This window comes from Alosa sapidissima, chromosome 14 (genome assembly GCF_018492685.1).
Source record: "Alosa sapidissima isolate fAloSap1 chromosome 14, fAloSap1.pri, whole genome shotgun sequence".
Taxonomy (NCBI): Eukaryota; Metazoa; Chordata; class Actinopteri; order Clupeiformes; family Clupeidae; genus Alosa; species Alosa sapidissima.
The window spans coordinates 17962281-17987269 of NC_055970.1; the positions used below are offsets into that span (position 1 = coordinate 17962281).

Here is a 24989-nt window from a genome sequence, read left to right on the forward strand (position 1 = left end):
CATATACTTATATAACTCTGCCTGTCTTTCTTGCCCTCTTTTTTCATCTGTTACTCTCTATCTATCTGTGTTCCTGTCTGTGTGCCTGTCTTTTTGTCAGTCCCTCCCTGCCTGTCGGTGTGGGGGCGAGTTCAGTCTGGATCTCTCTCTCCCTCTCTCTCATCTCTCTCTCTCTCTCTCTCCCTCCCCCTCTCTCTCTCTTTCTCTCTCTCTGAGTCACTACCCACATGTCTAAGCTCCTCAGCCCCTCGGCTCTGTACAGATGGCTGTCTCCCTGGACTGTCACCAGCCAGGAACCTCGCCAATGCCGGAGTGAAGGCCCATTTTAATGTGTTTATTACTGCACTGCTATTATTGGAAGCCTTTGGGCCTGTTTGGTTATTTACATATGTTTTTTCGATGAAATATGTCTCTAAATAACTATCATTAACTTGTAAATCTTAATTTTTATTGCTTTTGAATGTTGACAATTGATTATAGTAATTTTAATGCGTGTGCGGTACTTATTTTGTTGTCTTATTGTGCGCTGCTTTATTCTGTTTTTCACATAACCGCAGATGATTACAACTGAAGTGAGAGGCTTGTTAATTGTGCATTAATTATGAAAGACCTGTCGTTGAGTATTTTCCCCTGTTCAGATTGCTTTATAGAATACGAAACCCAGGCAGTTAAAGTGTGAAGTCTGACCCATTTTGCCAGAAAAAAAGAATAGAGGAAGGCCAATTTAGCACTAAAGGGACAGCTCTCCGAAGTCCTCTCTTAAGGGTAATTACACTCTTATTTGAGGGTGCCCCGTTGTGACAGAAAACAGCCTGCTGGTGTCTGTCACCAAAGGGAATAGCCTCTGATTCCTTCTCTCTCTCTCTCTCTCTCTCTCTCTCTCTCTCTCTCTCAAATTTTCACTGTGCTCCCCCGAGTGTCTCTGTAATGGGTTCTCATGAGGATTGTGGGTTTTGTGACTCACACGTCTTTACATGGCCCTTGCTTTGGCTCCACAGGCGCCCTGCTCCTTCGGTTTTTACCTCACGGACAGAGAGAGAGCCAGCCGCTGAAAGGGTGTTGGACGTGCCGCAACACATGATTTTTATATAGTGTGCAGGTCCTGCGCTTGTGCCCTGAGATTGCCGAGGATTGGGTGCAGAATAATTTGCGTTGACGCAACACCACCAGCCCGTCTCGCTTGGTTCCTCATGGCCTTTTAATGTGTGTGTATGGTACGCATCAGGCCGTGGTGTTGAAAGCAGCGCGCCTTATTTTCCTAATGTTTACCCGGAGTTTCAACTTGCAATAGTCCCTGCCACACCCGGGCGTACACACGCCTCAATTAATCACCAATACTACGCATTTGCGGGGCATAACTGTCTCTTTGTGCTCAGAGTGGCTGCTTGTGTGCCTGTGCTCGTTTTGGTGTCGTCCGTGCACATTGCAGACGGTCCCTGACCTGGCCAAGGGGGACTCGGCTCAGTTGCAATCACGCAGGGAATGAGTCTAATGACATCTAATGAGCCCCTGCACATGGCCAGACAGCCTTATGAATCAACCCCAGACAGGCCCGCATTAACGTGAGCACAACACACACACACACACACACACACATACTCTGTCTCTCTCTCTCTCACACACACACACATATACACACACACACACACACACACACACACACACACACACACAGAAAATGCCTCATTTTTATCACGAGAACAGCCTTCGGTTCTTCTCTAAGCCATGTGCGTTGTAACAACAAAAACAGGCGCGGAGGTGCACTGCAGCAGGAGCCCCTGGATGCCGAACTAAGAGTGGAGGGTGATAAGAGAGACAGGCTCTGAGTGACAGCGCGGATGGATTGAGTTCAGTGGGGGGGCGCCGCCCTGGCACCTGGATGATGTGGTTAGTCACATCGCGAGACAGCAGACTGGAGTCTGGAAGTGACTCCACCCAGCGGGGGAGACATGGCGTTCGTCAGCTCCCTGGGCTTCCGCTGTCGAGAGGAGAGGCTAACCAGGCGAAATCGTAGCAGCGTCCACTGCTGCAGGCCTATTTTCATTGGCAGGTATTAACAGGCTTTTATAACTAGCAGGCTGTAGCGGTGGGTGTCGGGTTTCCCTGACGGCCGTCCAAGTTATGGAATTAAGGAGCAGAAATGCACTCGCACCCGGCCGGACACACGCAAATGCACTCACCCACGCACTCCCTTTCTCTCCTCTCGCGCTCACACACACACACACACACACACACACACACACACACACACACACACACACACACACACACACACACACACATACTCTGAAGCTTGCACGCAAACACACGAAGGTCTTGTATGTGCACGTAAACATTGACATGCAAGTGCACATATTTGCTCGACACATTCAAAAGCACAAATGTTCTTCGACACGTTCAACCACAATGGTATCATTCCTGTCAGCAATTATGGTGTCATGTAAACTCCAGTGCAGTTTGACAACACAGAGCAGAGAGCAGGGAGCAGCAGAAGCCCTCTTTTGCCTTTTATCTTGAGGGGCCTCCAGGAAAATCAGAACAAATAAGTGATGCAAGAGCCCTTGTTTTCCTGAAACGCTCAGCCCAGGGGTGAGCGAGTGTGTAGCCTGTGTCCCGCTCTCTTCCATCACCACACTCTCTGGCACACACACCTCCCATAACATAATAAGGAGATGTGTGTGTGTGTGTGTGTGCGGCAGTAGGTACGGCCGCTGAGTGAGCTCTCTACCCAGGGCATGTAATTTTGTTTTTACGGGCTCCGACGCTGACTCGTCTATGGGCACGCAGCTGATTCTTTCGCCTCGCACGGCACTCTCGATGGGAGAATGTACATAAAGGCTCCGGCCAAAAATCATTGGACGGGACTCCGTCTACCCCGGTGTGTGGTTATTGCTTACTGTCAGGCTCAGCTGATTTCGGGGCAATCGAAGAGGAACGGCCCCGTCCCCGATGCCGGGACCCCGAGAGTCGGGTTCGAGACGAGTGCCAAATCGAGAGAGAGAGAGAGAGAGAGAGAGAGAGAGAGAAGTTGAAGTTGAAGTCGATCCCGTTAGTTTTCATCAGCCGAGTGAAGCTCAGCCATGTGTGAGCAAGGCTGCACCTCCACCTCTCCCACAGGCACACCAGAGCACAGGCTTCCATCGACGTACCAGGAGTGGAGAGGGAGAGAGAGAGAGAGAGAGAGAGAGAGAGAGAGAGAGAGAGAGAGAGAGAGAGAGAGAGAGAGAGAGAGAGCGGGGGAGAGAGAGAGAGAGAGAGAGAAGGGGGAACGTTTTTGTGCAACACTCCCTCCTCGGTTCTGCTCAAGGTCAGGGGTTTCCGAAGGCTCCCGCGCCCGCATTAAACGGAGTCGAGGCAAGCGCGGAGGGAGCACGGCTAATGTTAATGTTGGTGACCAAGCATAAATAATGCTGTCAGAGGAATTAGTGTTTTTCCTGTGCAAGCAATTTGGATGAGGCCGCAAGAAATGCCTCCGTCCACCAGTCACGTCCAGGAATAACAGGCTGCACAATTGAAAGTAAATCGATTTCCATTCACAGACATACAGTACAGAGAGAAACGCAGCTTTTTAGAAAAAGAAAACTTTCCCTCCAAGGTAGGCTTTCAATGCTACTTCATTCCCATCACTCACTTTCTTTTTCTTTCTTTTTTCTTTTCTGTCCATTTGATTCTTTCATCTCTCCGTGCCATGTCTCTCTCTCTCCGTTCTCTGTAATAGAGCGTACTAGAGCATCCGATTTTCTCCCTGGCATCTCAGGGGCTGCTGACATCACACATAAAAGCCTGGCCAACTTTCCTATTTTGGGGGGAGAGGGCGCCAGGAAAGCCTCGTTTCTCGCGCCTGACTGTTCTGCTCGAAGATATGCAGAACCTGGGAAAGATAAAGCCAGCCAGGCCCCTGGAGTACAGAAGGCTCAAAGTGGCTGAACCCCCCCCCCCCCCCCCCACACACACACCAAATCCCCCCACCCCCCTCTGTTATGGATTGACTTGTAAGTGGCTGAACAGTGTAGTGCTTCATATCACCATCTGATTGGTATTCCTGATACGCGCTGCAGTCGTGCTGCAAACCTGCGGAGTGGGTTCCAATTAGCTCGGGGGGGCTCAACCTGCTGCGGCGCGGTTCATCCAAGGGGCCTTTTCCAGGCTTCCCTCACCTCTCCGCCCCCTGCTGCTTTGCATTTGGTGAGAAGAATCCAACAAAGAGTCTACTACTACACTACTGCATAATTGATGGGCTTCGGGCTCCTCTCTCTCTGAACCAGCTCCTCATGTCAGCTCTGCAGTGTAGATGACTGGTACTGGGGCATAGGTGTTAGCACCAGAGGAGGTTTTTCTGACTGAGACTAAGACGCTGATAGCTACATTAAACGACTTGTGTCTGTCCCTGGAATGATGGGTCTTGCTTGCCATAAAGCCCATTTAGTTGACTAATTAGATTTTTTTGTTGCAAATCCAATATGTCTGGCGGGCTGTTTGGACGCAGGAAACTTTTAAAAAGTGACATGATTCAGACGTTTTCTAAAGGGGGGAGGGGGTGGTGGTGTATGTGTGTCTTTCTGTGTGTTTACAATAGGATCACTTTTTCCCTACTTGTCACACACACAAGCCAAAACTTTTGACGATAAATGGTGTCTAACGTTGCCAGTATTCCTTGGGAAATGGCCTGTTTCTCATACCGAGGATGCAGTCATCTCTGCCAGACTATGCGGATGCGGAGAAAAGACTAAAGCTCTCCTTTGCCACATTGACCCGGCTTTGAAAGCGACTGTCATTACAGAGAAATGCCTTTTTGCACACTAGAAATGCATATCCTGTCTGAAAGGTGAATATTGTCTTCATCTATGTTCCAGCATTGTTTCCCGATGGCCCCGGCATGGAATTGAGTTAGTCAGGAAATCAGATATGTTGTGCATTAAAATCAGGCAGCCTTGCCAAGGTAATCAATACCTTATCGCAAGTTTTCAAAAGGGACTTCTGTGCTAATGAAACATATGTATGTCATTTTGGGTGTTTCTCCAGAGAGCACTTGCACAACCTCAATGCCTTTTTCACTGATTTAGAATAATATCTTGCTTTACATTTAAAGAGTATTTAAAGGAAGAATTTGTTACCGCCTCAAAATGTATTTTCAGTACCACAGAATGTTGAACCCCTACTGAAGGAAAATATGTCTCCATTAAAAGAGTGAAGTCCTGCCAACACATACTAAAACCTAAATACAGCATACCAAATTATTTTTAGCCATGAACCAGATCACAGCAAGCTAAACATTACTTGTGATACTGATGCACAAGTGACCTCTTGCTCCTTTGACTTATTAACTTTTCACCCTTTTACATGAAAATAAACCTCCATCCTATTTCTGTGCAATATTAGTGCCAGATATATTCAACATAGGATAGATCCCAAATAAAGAGAAACAGAAGATTGTTTAAAATTCCTCTCATGCAGTTTCATACACTTATTAACGTTTTATATGTTGATGTTCAGAGATTAAACTGAGGTACTACTTTTAATTCAATTTAACAAACCTTGGACTTTTCCAATGTCATCACCACATGGCGGACGACACGTCCTGCGTCTCAGCGCCCTTATTTCCAAAGAGCGTTGGCTGAGTGTTTCACGCACGCCGTAAAGAGCACATTGTTTTCATCATAGTTGAAAAGTGATGTCACGTTGGGATGAGGGAGACAGAGAGGGAGGATGCGGTGAGCTAAGTGAAGATGATGATGTTCATGGGCCTCTCCGCTCTGTGTGTCCCTTCCAGGCCTCCAGGACCACGCGGTCAGACGAGGACAGGGATGCTGGCTGGGATGCCTGGGGCACCTGGAGCGAGTGCTCTCGCACCTGTGGAGGCGGGGCCTCCTACTCTCTACGCAGATGTCTGAACGGAGGGTCAGGTCACGCGCCGGCTACCTCATCAACATGCCGATCCCTCTCTACAGATGCACAGACACACACACATAGACACCCACACTCACAGACACACACACACACTCACTCACTTACTCATTCTCTCCCTCACACACACATGGACACACACACCACACACTTTCTCTATCTCATTTTCTCTGTACACACACACACATGCACACACACGCACACACACACACACACACGCCACTCTCTCTCTCCCCCTCTCTATCTCTCCCCCCTTTCACTTTCACACTCACACATACACACACACACACACACACACACACACACACACACACACACACACACACACACACACACACACACACACACACACACAAAAGCACACTGAAAAGACTTCAATATATTGGTTGGGTGCAAACTTTTAATAAATCTCAAAATGAAAAGTTGAAAAGAGTGGACATGGCCAAATGGCCTTCAATGTTTTGTTTAGTCCCCTCTAATGAAAAATAATTTCTCCAATGTCACACAGAAATGGCTAGTTAACAAAGGACATTGGCTTGTGGCTTGTTAACAAAGGACATTGAAGTAACATAGGAGAAGGTCTCAAAAAATGAATAACCTGAAAAGTCAGAAATGCCAATGGCATAGAAACAGCAGATTCAATCATTTCTCAGCATGGTTAATTTTTTTCTCATAAATTAATCAAACATGAAATATAAGAATGTCCTCTCTGCACAAGTCCATTGCAAGATATTCAAATGCCTATCATTTTTATTCTGCAATCAGACAGAACTTAATGTTAAATTTAATTTCCCCTCGGTACGATGTAGATTATAACTGAAGCATAGATAGATAGATAGATACTTTATTGATCCTCAAGGGGAAATTCATACACTGTAGAATAACTGATGTTACTGTTTGCTTTTCAGTTGATCGATGTCTTAACTCCTACCAATGATTGCCATAATCATACGTACTCTTACAGATATCCATCACTCAGCGCTCAGTGTCTCATAATATTCTGATGTTGTCCCTGGCATGCGTTCTGATGTGAAGAAGCACCTCCCTGTTTTATGTCAAATCCACCATTGGGAAAAAAAAAACATTTCCACCATTAGGGAGACATCATGGAAAATAAGTCATGGACCTCCCTTAGTATTCCCAAAGGAAGATGCTGAGGCCATGTAGAAAACGAAATCTGGCTACATCATGCAGATCGGATAATGAGTTAAGAGATAGAGGAAGTGGCTCATTCCACAGAAAATAAGCGTTGTGTACGTGTGATTGTATATTTCAAGAGGAAACTCAATAAGATGTTAAGTGGTTCCAGTCACCGAGTGCTTACCAGCATTAAGCGTGTTAACCCAGATTATTTATGTGCTATGGGGACAGCATTGTGCTGCCGGCACACCTTGTTGAGGAATCTTGTAGTCCAAAATGAGGACAGTGAAGCGGAAAATTAAAACAAAGAAGGATCCCAAGGTCAGACTAACATCCCACTCTGTCTGGAGTGCTCCACAGAAACATGTGAACTTGTGGCGATAAATCAGATCATCTGCTAATCCTCCAGAGTCTGGCTTCTGCACCAGTCCCATTTATTCCACTGTGTGTCTGGATCACACACTGCGTCTGCTGCACCTATCTTTTCAACACTGGAAGCTGGTGCCATACATGTATAATTTCACATCCCCTGTACTCTGTTGGCTTGTGTTCTCCTTTGGCATGACTTTTTATGGCCTTTTCCACTGCTGAAAATAACATGCTCTGTGCATCGCCTGATAACGTCGGGGGAAGGCTCAGGACGATCGCCAGGCCTGCAGTAATGAGCTTTTTATTGGGCAAATATAAAACGCACATAAAGAGAGTGGCGCAGCTTAGCCGGGGCTAATTGTGCGCCTGGTAGCCCCGCTGCACCCAGTTACGGCTTGAAACTCAAACCGGGGGGCACCGTGGCTCCGTCGACCGGTGGAGTCTCATTAGGGCCGTCTTTACGGCTCGGCCCTGTCAAATTGGAATCATTGTTTTCCAATTGAATGTTTCCTGTGCGTGAAGACGTTTGCACAGTGGGGGTCTCAGGTTTCTTTACCAGTTACAGATGTGCCTGTGCAAAGCGCACAGCAGGCCTCCCTGTCCACTTAAAAGCATATTAGATAAGAGCTCATTGCACCAGATTTATCACTCCAGTACTTAGTAGCTATCAGTTGCATCATGTCTTTGCAGTTTTTATTTAAAATGTTTATTGCAACAAGGATTATTGTAAGTATCAAGTAGTGATAAAGTAGCCTTGGGATAAGATTATCATTATTGCTATTGGATGAAGACATTTTTCTCATTTCCTGCATGAATGTCAAAGGATGAATGGGAACAACAGTCACTCTCTATCTCTGCTTGTTTCCCATAGATGGGCAGCACTTAGAGGCCTGTCTGTGATGGGATGCACTTAGAGGCCTGTCTGTGTACTCGGTCAAATTGTAAGTTGTTGATTTCCCTCCCCTGATTATGGGGAGATCTGGAAGTGATTCTGCGGTTGATTATGAGATTGTAAAGCCAAAAGGTCCACCGTGATTCATAGCACACACTCATGCAGCTTCTCTAGCCAAGCTCTAGCCAAGACACCTGCTCATGTTCACTGAGCTGTTGCGAAGACAGGTGCTGGGATTTAGCCTACACTGAAAACCATCTGCTAATCTTCAGGAGAGCCGGGTAGCAGCAAGATAGAAGGGGCACTTTAAGCCCGTCCTAATCTTTTTGGGAAAGAAAGAACAAAAAAAAACGCATAGCCTTACACAAGCTCTAGTCACAACAGGAAGGGGGAATTCAGAGTATGTCTTTGCCTAGTGTTGCTCTTGGAGCCAGAGTCCAGCATGCCCAGTTCCCCTGTAATCTGGTTACTGCCCCACATCACGTCCCTCACAGCAGCTACTTGGAAGTGCTCCGATTCCCCACTCCAGCAACATACAGCGAGGGGGGGATCACTACGTATATCTGTCAGAGGCCGTGGCCAAGAACGGAGCCGCTCGCCCATAAAACGCACACACTGGATAGTCGCTGCGGTCGCACAACTGTGCGCGTCGCCATAGGATGAGATATGATAATATTTTGTCGTTGCAAAACCTATTTGCTCCATCTTGAGTCACCCTCCAGGGGGCGTCCATCGGTTTTATGATGTATACACACAACTGCGAGACCCAAGGAAAAGAAAAACACCCAAGAAAGCCTTTAGGACATTTTCTAAGACCACTGAAATCATAGTTTTCTTAAAGCTGTGTGGTGGTGTTGGCTTACCATGTGTTTGAATGATTTATGGATCTTGAAGCTATTAATTGCCTCATTTATTGGGAAGCATTCCTACATTGTCACAGTGCTTGTTTGGACTTTGGAGGCAGCTGAATGGCATTAGTGTAGTCTTCCTGTTCCCATTGCATAATTGAAGACAAAACTCATGTATTTACTCCAGAACGGTTGACCGGCTAGCACTGCTGCGTGCAGTTGTTTTCCTTTGCTGGATTGCTGAACGATTACTGAGTCCTGGTCCGGGTATGGTTTCCAACACGAACACACCAGTGTGCATGTGTGTGCTCAAAGGGATGTTTTGTTCTGGGACACATAGCATGGGGTTTAGCTTCACACGGCAATGGTACCTGCTCTTCCCTTGTGGTTCTGCTTATTATTACCAAGGGCTGGTAGGTAGCCATCTTGCTGTGAATAGATGTTGCAGGCCACATTTCACACAGTCTACTCTAGTGGGTAGCAGGAAAGGCCTGAGCACTGACAGTTTATGGAACGGGTATCACACTTCCAATGTCTGAGCCCCAGTGATGTGTTAACCTGATAAATGGAGTCCTGTGAGTGAAATCTGATGAAAAGACACTCAGGAGAAACTGCTGGAGGCTTTGTGAACGCTGACACCATTTTTTATTCCCACCTCTATTACAGAAACTGTGAAGGCAGAAATATCCGGTACAGAACGTGCAGCAATATGGTAAGTTCAGCAAACCTTTATCACATATGCCCTGGATGTCTGGCTATAGGCTGTAGTTATAGTTCATTTTATATTAGAATATGTACTGTGATGAGAGGAGCAGCCCATTTTCCGAGGCTATTTTTACAACTCTGTGGGTTACCATATGGCAAATCTGCACCATTTGCCTGCACTCTAAATGAATAGAAAGGGAAACTGCCCCACTAATGTCATCCACCATTGTATAACTGACCACCCTTATTTGCACGGGGTCTATTTCGAGGAGCAAGAGGTCCGCTGTCACTCTCACGCTATTTTAATCAAAGGGCGATGTGCTTTTGTACCCTTGAAGTGGTTTCATCTGGTTTTATTGTAGACCAACCATGATTTCCATCAAAGCGTGTGGGAAAGCTTCCCAGCATAATATTTATAACAATTCAGTCAAGAAGATGGACTCAGTGCTAGTGAGATATTTCTTTTCCCCCCACACAGCACTGAATTGGCATTGATGGGGTTTGCTTTTGAGTTAAGCCAATTTCTGTTTATTCCATGATTGACCCAGAGATGAAGATATGTCATTATGAATTACTCTATCGTATAAGGCCTTGTCTCAATCAAGGCCACTTGAGCTTCGTCAAAAAGGCATGTGGGGCCTCCGCGGTTGATTGCGGCCCATTGATTAGAAGCAAAAGTTTAAAGGCCCTGCCATGGACAGTGGAGCACTGATTAAGATTGCCATCTGTGAGATATCCAGATGCCCAAACGAGAGTTTGAGTGACAGACGCTCGCTGTTTTGGAACTGTCCCATCTCCGCCGACTCATTCATTTGGGCACAGTGCACAAAATAAAATGTTATGTTAAATCACAATTTTATTAATCTTACATTAAGATCTAGTTGGTATTGTTTTTAGTATAAAGACACTTACCTAGCGCTCTCTTGTAAGATCATTTTGACTTAATTTAATAAGAGTTTGACTGATTTTAAGGCGTCTTATCAAGACAAATTGGCTTGCACTGGCAGCCAAATTTGCTTGTTTTCATGATGAGACATGTTAAAATGAATGAAACTGTTATTAAATTAAGTAAAATTATTTTCATACTACAAACAATACCAACTAGATTTTTTGATAAGATTAATAACACTTGGTTAGATCAGCACAGTGCTCGGTAGAGTGTTCATAGCTGCTTTAGGATGGACTGTGTTGCTGTGGGAAACTAAGACTGGCAGTGAATGATCATCTCAAACCACTACCTCTCTCTTGCAGGACTGTCCAAAGGAGTCAGGGGACTTCCGAGCCCAGCAGTGCTCGGCACATAACGACATCAAGTACCAGGGCCAAGCTCATGAGTGGGTGCCCGTCATCAACGACCCGGTCGCGCCTTGTGCCCTCAAGTGCCAGGCGCGGGGCAAGAGCCTGGTGCTGGAGCTGGCGCCCAAGGTTCTTGACGGCACACGCTGTCGAACGGACTCTTTCGACATGTGCATCAGCGGGATCTGCCAGGTAATGCAGTGGATGCAGAACATTGCTAGCTGAAGTGAAAATAGGTATTGTGCATCACATAGTAATTCATTGTACTGTAATGATGAGGTGATAAGGTTCTCTATAAATATCTCAATGTGTGATTCACACAGTAGATCCCTTATTTTCATGTGCCAATATTCCACACACACACACACACACACACACACACACACACACACACACACACACACACACACACACATACACACACACTTCACCACTGGGGAGTGTGAATATACAGTATAGTTTTGTGCTGTCTGGTTAAGAGCGTGTCTGTGTGTGTGTGTGTCTGTGTGTGTGTGTGTGTGTGTGTGTGTGAAAGCGTTTATCCTCCTTGAACGCCAGCTCCAGTCCCTGAAGTCATCTTCCCGTGTCATGCTATCAATCTCTATTAAACCCGAGGCCCACGAGCGGCACTTACTGTACACACCAGGGCCTTCTGCTCCCCCGTCCAAGATGTTCTCCTTGGACATAACCGAACAATCCGCAGTAGCCAGCCTGGGAGAAACCATGCACCTAAAAATGAGAAGATAATGAAATAATAATCTTAAACATGGAAAAATTCCTCCAGTCAGTGTCACCCATCCAAAGCCCCCGGAGCCTATATTTAGTGCAGTCTGCCCTGCTGGAAGCAGCTCCACTGCAGAGGAATGAATGTGTGCGCCCTGCCAACTCCTGTGCACTAGACAGATGAAGCTCTCCATCAGCCCGCGCTTATTTAGATATCAGTGCTTTTGGTGATTGGGGTGGTCTCGGGTGCAGTGCGGTCTTGAGATCTGGAAGTGCTGAGGCGGGCAGGCATCAGCGGTGAAAGCAGTCTGACCCGAGCAGAGTGTGTGTGTGTGTGTGTGTGTGTGTGTGTGTGTGTGTGTGTGTGTGTGTGTGTGTGTGTGTGTGTGTGTGTGTGTGTGTGTGTGCATGCATTCAGGCACATACATTTGTGTGTGTCTGTGTCTGTGTTTGTGTGTGTGTGTGTGTGTGTGTGTGTGTGTGTGTGTGTGTGTGTGTGTGCGCGTGTGCACACACGCTGGCACATAGGTCTGTGTGTGTGTCTGTGTGTGTGCACTCGTGCAAGCACGTGTGTGTGTGTGTGTGTGTGTGTGTGTGCCAGTCCAACTCCCTGAAGGGGTCCTGCATTCCTTAGAGAGAGAGGGGGCCAAGGAGCCGGCTGGACTGGACTGGGCTCGGGGTGGGGCGGAGGGAAGGTTAGGCGGGCCGATGCCCAGAGTCTGGGTTGGGTTTCCAGCTGACCATGACTCCAGCTTCAGCAGCGATACACGCACAAGGCCCAGCATTCACAAAAGGGCTGCTGCTACTGCTTCCTGGAATGGGAGGATAATTACTCTTCCTCTTTCATTGGAAGGTTGTCAGGGTTTTGACATGAATTTCCAATACAAATACATGCTTTCGGAAGGCCAACCACCACTTCATAATTAGGGGGATCGGCCCTCTGCTCATGTCTATGGGCTATTATCATGTCACTGATACTTTTTGACTCAAGGATCACCACATCAAGTAGTGACTTTCCCTCTTCATTGGCCTTGACCTGTGTTTGTCATAAAACAATCCACCGTATTGTCCCACTGTAATCCTAATCTCATAATTCCATGCAGTGGCGAGGGTCATTTTCACTGTGACCCGGCCTCTCTGTTCCGGAACAGAGGTAGAATATCAAAATCCCGAAATTTGAATGGTAATTTTGCCCAGTGCCATGTCATACCAGCTCTCTCTCTCTGGTTGCATTGTGCTGTGTCTAATTCGACCAGAGTCCCAGGTCATTAGGATAATGGCCCTAAATGATCCCTGACTGTTTACATGTGCCTGTTTACCGGAGCTACCGGTTATTGCTAGGCTGTTTGTTTTTGCTGGCTGCCTTTCCCATGGCATTGGGAAGTGTGTGCTGTTTTTTTAACCTTGACGTTCTGCTGTGAATCTTGGCCGCATTCCTCCCGTAGGTGGCAGATTCTGGGGGAAGCGCACAGCAGTATGCCGTGCAAGCCGAGTGAGATGGGGAGAGGCGGAGGTGCGTTCACTACCCACCACCCCCACCCTCCCCCCACCCCACCCCTCGAAAAAATGGGTTAAATCCTTGCTGAATGAATTGAATCACAGGTGCCTCTGTAGATACTCTCCAGGGATATCATTCAGAAGAAAAGAAGCGAGAGAGAGAGAGAGAGAGAGAGAGATGAATAAAACTAAGTATGATCTAAAGCACAGTAAGCGGGCAGACATTCCACTCCCACATCAGTGGAACAGCCCCATACCTGGCCATAGCTTGAAAACAGGTGCAGCGGCAGGCGAGTGGGAAAAGCCTTTAGTGGCTGTCTCCGTCCCAGGGAATGCAGTGCCTTTGTTTTCCCTGCTGAGCTTTTCACTTGGCAGCTGCTTTTCCGTCCCACTTCCATTTTAGCTCTGCCATTGCGATGGAGATTTTCCCCAAGTACATAGCCGAGAGAAATGAAAGGTTAATGCATGAGTGCAGAATTATATCACACAAACTTTATGGGCTGGAGTAAAAGATGTCATTATAGAGGCATACATGTTAAAATCATGCAGCCAGCTACAGTATGTAGTCACATCTTATTCGCACATAACTATTCCTATTTTTTGGTAAAAATTTGTACTTGCATAGTAAATTTTGTAGACCAAAAAGAGACATAATAGTATTGTTTCTGTCAGACTCTTAATACATCAACATTACTATCATGCAGTTTGGCATGAGGCACTCCTTGGCTCACATCTGCGCTGTGCTTGCCTGCCTGCGTGCCTGCCTGCCTGCCTGCCTGCCGGAGGTGTGCCGGAAAAGAGTCGTGCAATGATATTGTCTTTGATGGATGAGTCTGGAGACCGGCTCCTCACTCGGTTCCTCATTCTGACAGAATGAGGCTATGTACTGTATGTAGTCTCTCACCAGCCTGGGCACATTTGTATGACATTGTGTGCTGGTGAAGGAGCGGCGAGCAAGAGAGATCGGAAAACAAGCAGAATTCCTGAAAAAAAAAAAAAAAAACCCGGAGTGTTTGTGTGCTGTGTCAGTGCGATTCCCACCACCCCCTCTTCCCTCTCTGTTGCTGTTGGCAGGAGGTGGGATGTGATCGACAGCTTGGGAGCAACGCCAAGGAGGACAACTGCGGAGTCTGCGCCGGCGACGGATCCACCTGCCGGCTGGTCCGAGGCCAGACCCTGTCGCACGTCTCACCGGACGAACGTAGGTACACCATATCACCCCCACGCTGGTAGCGACCCACTCTCTTCACTGCTCCTTCCACACACACAGCACCCACTTGCTGGCCTTTTGGCACCTGTTTAGGCTGTCAGGGCCTTTGTAGACAGACTCCGTTGCTTGGCCATAGCCACACTGTTATTGCCATGGCCCGCAGCAGCACTGTGAACACAAGCCCCTCTGCATTCCATCTGGCCTGGGCTGCATACAGACTGGGCTGTCCTGTGAACACTCACACTGAGCAAAATGCTTTGTTTTGTTTTTTTTTCAATGCAGTTTTGATCATAAAAGTTAATGCGTAGATAAAAATTCCTTTTGGCCGCCATCAGTTTTATTCTTCGTGCAGTGCACTTTTAAAAAAAAGTACTTGGAGTATTTGTCCGAGGCACTAAACTCGGAGCATAATTGCAACAGTTCTTGTAGGAGCATTTGAAGTTTGTAAATTGTTTTAAAAAATTAAGTCCATCCAGATTTCTCAAGAACCATGATGGTTTGGACATGACTGTTTTCATTTTTGCACAAAGCCACAGAAAGCTCCGTGGTATTGACTTTGGGGCGCTTTGTATTTATCTGGTAACTATTTGTTACTGTACTCAAGTTTTGAAGGCCTGACAGCGCTGCTCCAGGTCAGGGGGAGGGCTGCTTCAAAAAGACCTTCAGCGTTTCCCAGAACATCTCCAGGGCCCGGCAAGGCCCTCTCCACAGCTGCCTAATGAAGGACATGTCTCCAGCAGTCAGACTGCCAGCGCACACAGTTAGCATTCCGAGAGCGAACATCCTTGGTCTCGTTTTCAGAGGTTACCGGTGCCATGCGGTACTGGATGCTCCTCAAGAACTCCAAATATGATTTTTTTTTTTTGTGAAGCAGTCTCTGTCTGTGCAGACATCTTTTGTTTATTGGTCTGGGATTTATGTGGGTTCAACATTCACACATGATTTACTGTTGCTTTTTATAAATGATTTTATAAATAGTTTCATGATGTAAGTTACATTTGGAAAAGGGAAAAAAAAATCATTGAGTGCTTAAAGTTTGTTGCCAAATTGTAATGTGTCCTGTTGGTCCTAAAGTAAAACACTACAATATTCCATTTAATGGGTTTTGAATTTAAGGCCTCGTTTTAGTATTATTGTCGTTACTATGAACAAGAACATTGTACAAGAGGGTGCGACTGCCTAATTGTATTTCTTCCCTTGTGAGGCACACCTATAATAATTAGGTGACCTGCTGGTTTTCTGCACTCACACCATCTATGATAGCTAAAATACTAGGTCTAAATGCACTTGCAGTGGTATATGCATAAGTCTGCCTCAGTGCCAACCTGTAAATGGGGATGTGCTCAAATGTTATATAGTGGAAATAGAACTTTATATTGTTTTTGGAGAGCCCCAGACTCTCCAGCATCGGTGCGTCTGTGGCTGGCAGTTGCGCGCCAGTCATTTACCTCATCCAAATTCCCCATGGAACAAAGCGCTCAAAGACGAAGAAAGACTAGAACTTTTGTTTCAGAGTGGCAGTCGCAGGCATTTTCACAGCATCATGCCATTCACTTTAAGAGCCTGTTTAACCAAATCTCGGAGTAACTCAATCCAAGCACGTTACGCTCACTCTAATAAAGGCCGCCTACCTAATAATTCACCGTGTGCAGTGATGACATGCCGGCTTCCTTTAAGTCCCATAGCAGAGCTGGCACCAGGCGGCCGCATGTAACTCCGGTAATCAGATAGGCCGCGCTCTCCAGGCTGTTATTTTTCTGGATGATAGTCCGGATTCCTGGTTGCTTTCTTGCCCTTCTCGTCATTAATATGCAGTAAACCTCCTAATGAGCTGCTGGCAGTTCCGGCCCATTCCTGTCAGGAGTGGAGGAGCCCTGCATACCGGCTGCAAGAAAGGGAGACAGAGATGGAAAGAAAGAGAGGGAACGAGAGAGAGGACATGCAGCACAGGACCGAGGGTTTATAGTTGACTTTTGTTTTCCTCCGGCGTCTTTGCGTTTTGTGTTCTAGTATCCATTAATCACGCCTGCCTCCAGGGTTTGCTCCACGGCTGCATGGAAAAGTAAGCCCTGAAGTGAACTCACAGCTAATTTCCTCTCGTATCAGCCCAATTATGATCAGTGTAAAAACTAATTATGTGGCATTTCTCCTCTCTGTTTGGAAAGACTATTTTGTCGGTGACAGCTGACGAGCTTAAAACTGGAGTCTCACTTCTTTCATTGCACTCATAAATCCCAAGATTTTGCCGAATACGTTTCCAAAAGTAATTATTTTTTGGGGGGCACCATAGACGCTGGCCCCCTTCCAACTCGACTTAATTGTTGAAAGACTCTGCCCATATTCAGAGGGAGAAGTACTGTAGGGCCCTCATGCATCGGAAAATAGCGTTAACACTCAACCTTTCTATAAACCTCTCGCCTTGTACTAAAATATTCTGCGTAAACCACACGGATGGTGCTGCTTCCAGCCATATCTAGAGCCCAGAGGTATCTCTTCTCAGTGGCAAATCTCAAAATCTCAAATCTTAAAATCTCAGCTCCACTTGTCTAAATAGGCAACCGCAGGCCCATCGCTCTCTGCTTCTATTAGGGGTGAGTCGGCAAGTCTAGATCTGAACAGTCCCTGACCTATAAAGCTTTGCTTCTCGCACAATTCCCTGACTTCAGCAGGTACTGTATAATAAGAGAACTGAAGACAGCCATGACTAATGGACTCCATCTTGAAGATTTTTTTTCACCTCTTTGGATTAACGGATAAGGTTGTCAAAGAAATTGCCTTGGTGAACAGGGCACAACAAATTTTCATTTATTAACTGCAGGTAGAATGTGAAAGTGCATAAATATGCAGGCTGCAGTTGAATATTCTATTAGATTGCATTTTCCATGCTCATAAAAGCAAAATTATAAATAATTAGCATTAAACTTTTCACAGAGTTAATCTTATTTTAAGCTTTTCTTTTTGTTGATTGCCTCGATAAAAATCCACAAATACAAAAGGTTGAAAGAGGACATGATATGCAGATTTAAGCATCTTGTTTTTCAAGGATGTGTCAGCCCACGCCATCCTCTGCATAGCATATGTCTAAGCCGAGAATAACGCACATCGCAAGCCTTGTTTACAAACACAAAGCACAAGCAAAGTAGGACAGAGGAAGCAGGTTTAGCCCCGCAAACCTAAACAGAATTGTTCAACTCTGAAACCTCCTTTCTTTTTTTGTTTCCTCCTTCCACCAATGCCATCTTTGTTTAAATTCCTGCTGTAACTCAAGTCGGCCAGCTTCACAAATCCAACCTGGCATAGGATAGGAATGTAGTTGGACATCAGTTGCATTTGGACATGGCCTCTTCTTTTCCATGGACTGAACCAGTTTGAAAATAATGGCAGCGCCTCCGCATCGTAAATGTCAACTGATCTGTGACTGGCTACACTATTCCAAGGGGCATACTAGAGAGGGCCTCTCTGTTTCAGACGGGCCAGTCCACTGATTCTGCCTGTTTGGATGGTTTCTTCCTGTAAAGCGACTAACAACACATTATATAAGCTCCAATCATCAGTCATCTCACAGTATTGCTGTAAGGACTATTACAGTTTATTGTATGGCTCTTCAGAAAGCTCCATAGAATTAAAATAGTGATCTCAGTGAGTCTGATATCGTATGAAATAAATTATATGAATGATATCAAAATGAGTAATGACTAATGCCACTGCAAACAGATTTTGTACTAGTGATTCACATCTTCCATGTCATTCTTCAATCACATACTGTACAGTAATGGAAATGTATTTTAACCTACAGTATGTCAGAAAGTATTGCATTGCTATGCAACACCTGAAACCTGAAAGTTCTGTTTTCATGGAGAACTATTTTTCTCAGTAGAAGCCAGGAAACAGCAACAGAATCATAAAAAAGACATATTTTGTAGAAAAGTCTTTTATCGCTTTGGCAAGAAAATCATATAATAAGCTGTGCATTACAGTTCTGTTCGTCCTGTCTGGATTTATTTCTCTAGATTGACGTAGAGACTATACATTATCCACAACATATGGATTCCAGTGGTCCTTTGCTCAAATCTATAGTTTTTATTATAGTCCTAGGCTAGCAACATATTTCTGTGAGTTTTATAGCAGGGTGAGTCATATTTTAAAATTTAATTGATACATTTTGCATATGTGCTTCAATAGCCTCACCATAGTCCCAGTTGGGTTGACCCATCAGTTGTTTTGACTCATCCGTTTAAAGTATCCGGAAAAAGATGTGATGTTACATACTTTGCACTGCTGTTTAAAATACATCTGGGATGATTAACCAGAATGCAGCCTTATTGTGTGCAGATGCCCTGTAAAATTTTTGCTGTCTTGTCTCAGGTGCTAAATCAATTACACTCCAAATGAGGAAAAGATGAACCAGGACGAGTCGCACACATGCTGAGGGACAGCTTGATGTGTTGCAGCTCTGACATGCATCTTCTCCAAATTATGTTTGCTTCATAAATTTCCAGAGAGGCTTCTCTTTAAAACAAAACAGAAAATAGGCATGGCTAATCCTACATCCACTCTGGACCTCGCTCTGCTGTCCGACTCCAGAACGAAATCCAGGACTGTTTCTCGTGGGGTGGAAAACGGCCAACTTTCCAAAAAGCCTCCAAAATGCTTCATTAAACAAACCCTACTCGCTTGTCACCTCGTATCCTGGGAAAGGAAGAGTTATGTGGTCCATCACGCTAACGGATGTCTTTGGGTGGGGGGCGAGGGGACGGAACACAAGAACACTCTAAAAGCCTTATCCTCTTGGCAACTGGGTGGATCAGCCGGGTTTAAAACGGGTTGAGTGCTGGCAAGGACCATCCTAAGTCAGACAGACTTCAGTTACTGCGCCTGGGCCTGTCGGTGGGTGGGGGGTCAGGGTGTGGGGTAGTAGGGGTGGCGGGGTTGGTTGAGGATGCGGCTGGATGGTGGCTGAGATGCGTTTTAGGTGCGGGGAGGCTGAGCGAAGCCACAGCGTTCTGCGTTCCGCTCCAGCATTCCTGGCACGCCGCGCCCTCTGCCTCGCATCCGAGCGTCTGAGACGAGAGCGGAGGGATCACAATTAGTCTGCTGCTCCCTGGGCCTAAAGGCCGCTCTGCAGACAGCCAACACCGCACTCCCCTCACTTGGCTCACAGCTCCGAGAGCCGCTCAAGCGTGAGACAAGCACTCCAAAAGCAATTTTTAATTTCAGCATGCTGCATGCCCCAGTGTGTGTGTGTGTGTGTGTGTGTGTGTGTGTGTGTGTGTGTGTGTGTGTGTGTGTGTGTGTGTGTGTGTGTGTGTGTGTGTGTGTGTGTGTGTGTGCAAGAGAGAAAGAGAAAGAAAGAAAGAAAGAAAAAGAAAGAAAGAGAAAGACTGTCCTGCTATCGTACTCTAGACTATGACCATTCCCTGACCTTCTGTAGTCCATGAATCTGTCAGGTCGGCCTTGCTTTAGGGTTGTCTGTGTGTATGTGTGTGTATGTTTGTGTGAGTGTTTGAGTTGGGAGGGGGTGGATGGGAGCGTCAGTTGTGTTGGGTGGCCACATAAGAAGCACCATTAGCAGGAGCGTTACGAGCTGCTTATACTATTCAGATCAAGTTATATCACCTGCCAGTCACCCCTCGAGCACCACTTCAGGATCCTTACTGTTCAAGAGCCAAGCCCAGTAATGCACCACTGGCCCTTGAGGAATGTGATATATCACACACACACACACACACACACACACACACACACACACACACACAAACACACACAAACACACACAGGCGCCTAGTCTAAATCACAATGAGTACTCTTAGCAGCCGCTGTTAGCATCTTATGCAGATATGGACATGTGAATAAAGGGAAATGCCTTTAAACATTTGAAGAGGACCTTTTTTCCCCTTTTCTCACATTGGTGACAGAGGTTTTAGTTCGGGGTGGCGAGTAACAGTCAGGAAGTGTGTGCATCATCACCTAAGGTCTCTCTCTTGTTTGTGCTTCAATTTACAGCCGTCAAGACCGTCATTGAAATTCCTCTAGGAAGCCGGAACCTGAGGATTACAGCCAAGGGACCTGATGTCATCAGTGAGTAGAACTCCCCCGCCATCACCACCTTTCACTCACCCCCCCGCCTTGCCTCGAAAATATCAGCTATCCAAGCGGAGACCGTGAGCAGTCAGCCCCTCAGTTAACCCTGAAAAAATCAACCTGTGCTGAGCCTGTGGATGCAGAAACCCCCCCCTGGGGTGAAAAGTTCACCATGCTGAAAGCACATCACTGCTTTCCACCATGGCTCACTTGGAGAATAGTTTCCTCTTTATTAAATCATGTGAAATACGTGTGAGAGATAGATCCTCGTGTGTTTCCCCCAGACCCTCCCCCCCACCCCTGCGTATCTGGGTAAGATGTATTTTTGGAGAGGCCCGAGTTTTTAAGTGGTCCTGACAATGTCGTTTAACATTCGGCTCCTATTAGAGCTGAATGGCTTTTCCTCTGCGTTAGAGCGGCAGTAAATTCTCAGGTACAGATCTCTTTTTCAGGAAAGGATCACTTGCAAGACAAACAAAGCCGTCATTAAATGAGGTTAAAGCCCGGACATAAATAGCGCCTGACTGCACGGGCTCTCTTCCTCTCACTCGCACTCTCCCACCATCGCCACCGCCACCTTTGTTCTGTTCCACAGTCCGTCCTTTTGTGTCGCGCCGGCCGGCCCCGCGCTCACTCCCTCCTCGGTCACTTTCGCTCAGGCTCACTCTCCGTCCGCTCCTCCGTCTGACATGCGGTGGGGAGCTTGGCAGGTAGGCTGCCATCCTGATTTATAGAGGAAGCCCTCGCTGTGCAGTCTTTGCACAGAGCTCCTTGCGGCCGCTGGAAACGGCTCGCCGTCTCTCCCACGTCGGTGCACTTGATATTATTTAGCTAACCTTGTATGGCTCTTTAACTACTCAACCTTTAATTCTGCACTTGGAGTGTTGCACATTATTGCACAGTCTTTGCTCATCTCTGTGAGTACACAAGCTGTTTTGTGAAGGAACAGTAACAGCCAGGAGGAGCAGGGATGGATGACTGCACGGGCCTACCGGGCCCAGGCCCAGGGGCCCAAGGGGTCAGGGGGTCCTGAAGCCCAAGTCTTTCCATGGAATCATTGCCTCAATATCAACAAATCAGGATGTAGGCTATGAATCTGATTGAATTAAAGTATTGGCCATCCCCAAAATGCACCAGAATACAGGAAATCACATCAAACAAATTAAAAGTGTTCTGGGGAAGAACCCCCTCCTACATATGCGACAATTAGTGTGGGGCCCTTAATACATCTGAGCCCAGGGGCCCGAAAGTTCATAATCCGTCCATGAGGAGGAGGCTAGAGAGGAGATTTTTTTTTTTTCTGGCTTTTTACCACTCTCCTAACATGTCAGATTTATACACTGTGCATTGTGGTGGTCAGTTTGCAAGTGCTATGATATTCAGGAAGCATGAAGGGGTTTTGCTGGGTCTGGAGCAGAGGCCCAGAACTGAGACTGAGGACAGGGGAGGGGATGAGGGGGTGAGGGCTGGAGGGGTAAGGGTCTATATTGGGGGCGTCCTGTCCCAGACAGGAGAGATGAGAGATGGGCTCCAGTGACCGCCCTGCGACCGTCCAGGAGACCCACGTGTTGAGCAGACTGACGCCCCTCAGCGTCTTGCTCACATGGGACCGTCTGTCCACACCGCTGGTGGCAGCCGTCACTTTTAATGACGCAGCCGTGGGCCACTGGTTAGCACTCTGGACTAGTAACCGGAGGGTTGCCGGTTCGAGCCCCGACCAGTGGGCCGCGGCTGAAGTGCCCTTGAGCAAGGCACCCAACCCCTCACTGCTCCCCGAGCGCCGCCGTTGTAGCAGGCAGCTCACTGCGCCGGGATTAGTGTGTGCTTCATCTCACTGTGTGTTCACTGTGTGCTGTTTGTGTTTCACTAATTCACCGATTGGGTTAAATGCAGAGACCAAATTTCCTTCACGGGATCAAAAAAGTATATATACTATATATACTTTACTACTATACTAATGTGCTCCAGGCGATCTATGGGATGTTTGTCTTGTCAAGCGTTTTGAAAAAAGGTTGGATTTTGAGTGACCTTAAAATTGCTATACCAGATAATAAAGAGACAAGCCATATGCTAGAGCAGAAGAGTATTGTATGAAATTTTGAAGCGGGTAAAAAACCCACAAAAAACGAAAGAAAACAGGTCTTTTTCCCTTTTCCAGTACTGTGGACATAAGTTCATGAACTCTGCAAAAACTAAATATTTTCAGAAGCTATTAAGAAAATATATAATCATATTTCCCCTTAGACCAGCCTTAATGGAGTTATTTCGCAGCCATTTGAATTATGAATGGCTTTTTGCATGGCATGGCAGCATACAACATGTCTTAATTGGTTCAAGTTGTGAAATTCCAAATTGTAACATAGTTTCTGAAATTACTGTGCACTCCCAGCCATTTTGAAAACATAACATGCATTTGTTGAAATGTTAGTCACTCTATCATTTTAATGGGAGCTATGTTTTCTGGGAACGGTTTGATAGTCTTCGTCAGCAAAACTGTTTATCTCAGAATCACACATGTGAGGGAAAGGAAAGCTAAACAAACTTTAAATGTGACAGGAAAAATGTCCATCGATGTGTAACCACACAGCTGAAGGTGATTATTTTTGGAGTATTCAATTAGTTTTATATTTATTTAGTCCAGTGACACTTCTCATTTTGAATGATTGCCACATGCAAGGTTTATGCAACATCACCTTCAGGCAGCTAAATGTTTTTATTTGCATGTTTGGTCGTGCTAATTCATAACACTCCCTTGTTGATTCTCCAGTGATTAATACTGGGAAGACTGCAGATTTTTTGGAATGTTAATGAATCTCTCGAACAGTTCACTCTGTTATTCATTTTAGCACAGCGGTTTGCAAACAGAAAATGACTCGGATACACAATGACATGTTGGTTTCATGCTGTTAAAAAATATTTTTTCAAAACACGCTCTAACTAATTTATGATCTCACTAAGCCTAAAACACAAATGTGCACAAAATATGTTTGTGAAGCTTGTCCGTGGATTGTTTGACAGAATATGCTTAAGCTTTCAGCATTAATAAATATAAACCTTTAATATGAATGTTAAAGCTACACTTATTTCTTCATGTGGACATTCCTTTTGGCTTTTTCCTAATGAATGCTATCACCAGATGCTGATGTAGCATTTTCCTTGAAAAGAAAGATATGTGGCTCTTTCATTTTCACTAGGGACCTGGTCACCAGGCTGGATGCTGACCCCTCTTCCCTCAACCCCTTTAACCCCCCCTCTCTGTGTGTTTCAGTTGTGGAGGCGCAGACAGTCCAGGGGAGGCGGGAGGAGCAGGTCCTGAGCGTTCCGGGATGGCATGTCCTGGGAAACACTACCGTGGAGTTCCAGCGCAGCCCAGACAGGCAGACGCTGCGCAGCCCCGGGCCCCTGGCAGCCGACTTCACCATCAAAGTGAGTGCTAGCCACGGGCTCCAACAGGTGGAGGGGCATATTTCAACTGCGCGAAGAGTGGGAAGGGCTGGGTGGAGGTAGGCCAAGAGCAAGCGAAATAAAAGGCATACCATGGAATGGAAAATGTATGGCAGTATTTTAAACAATATTTGCAGCATTTATTTCCAGGCCCTGACAAGGCTGTTTAGTTTTAGACCCATCTGTTATTGAGCCAAGAGCTCCTTCTTTAAAATATGGCACAGCACAGGCAGTGTGTTTTGCAGCCTCTCAATAACTTTGCTCTCGTTGCTGTTCAGTGCATCAATTCTCCGTGCTGTAAATATGTTTGTGATATGTTCCCGTTTCTGCTACACAGGCTTTTATGTAACTCTATACTCTCACAGAGTACATACATGTATGAACTCCCAAGCAATTTCAAAGCACTTATGGCCACACAAGCGCGCAGAATAAATATCCCTGGCAAGCCGTCGGTGTCATCACAGGATTGTGCTAATTTAAGATGACGCACTTCTGCAGCAAATTAGAGCCCCATGCTCGCCGCCACGGCCTCAGCAAGCATCATTATGAGCAGGTTAAGACCGCTGGATATCTGACGGCAGACGCAAGATGCCGTCTTTTGTGTGGAACAAGTGATGTCATGGCATTTAGGATTTGGACCGGCCTGTTTTAGCCAAGAAACCGCTCCACATGTCCTCTAACTTCAAACGCTATTGGCTTTGAAAACATCATTGGCTTATGGGAACGGCCTTGTTTCTCATCTTTGAGTAATGCCATTATTGATGTTGAAATTATTAATTTGGATGGAACCACATTAAAAAACGACTGTGTCCAGTGTTTGATTACATGGAGCCTGAATGTTGTCGCAAAGGATAACAGTGGTTTGGGTTGGCATCGAGGT

At 46.2% G+C, this 24989-nt stretch overlaps 1 protein-coding gene across 3 annotated transcripts in view; it reads left to right on the forward strand.

Moving 5' to 3' along the window:
* The window catches only part of adamtsl3 (ADAMTS-like 3), a 108152-nt gene that overhangs the window by 45589 nt on the left and 37574 nt on the right, over positions 1 to 24989 (forward strand). For all 3 annotated transcript variants that reach the window (XM_042061906.1, XM_042061907.1, XM_042061908.1), the window contains exons 4-9: positions 5771 to 5898; positions 9820 to 9865; positions 11110 to 11346; positions 14449 to 14575; positions 20588 to 20662; positions 23934 to 24091. In XM_042061906.1, the coding sequence (XP_041917840.1) occupies positions 5771 to 5898; positions 9820 to 9865; positions 11110 to 11346; positions 14449 to 14575; positions 20588 to 20662; positions 23934 to 24091 (771 nt within the window). The remainder of the gene's footprint in view (positions 1 to 5770; positions 5899 to 9819; positions 9866 to 11109; positions 11347 to 14448; positions 14576 to 20587; positions 20663 to 23933; positions 24092 to 24989) is intronic.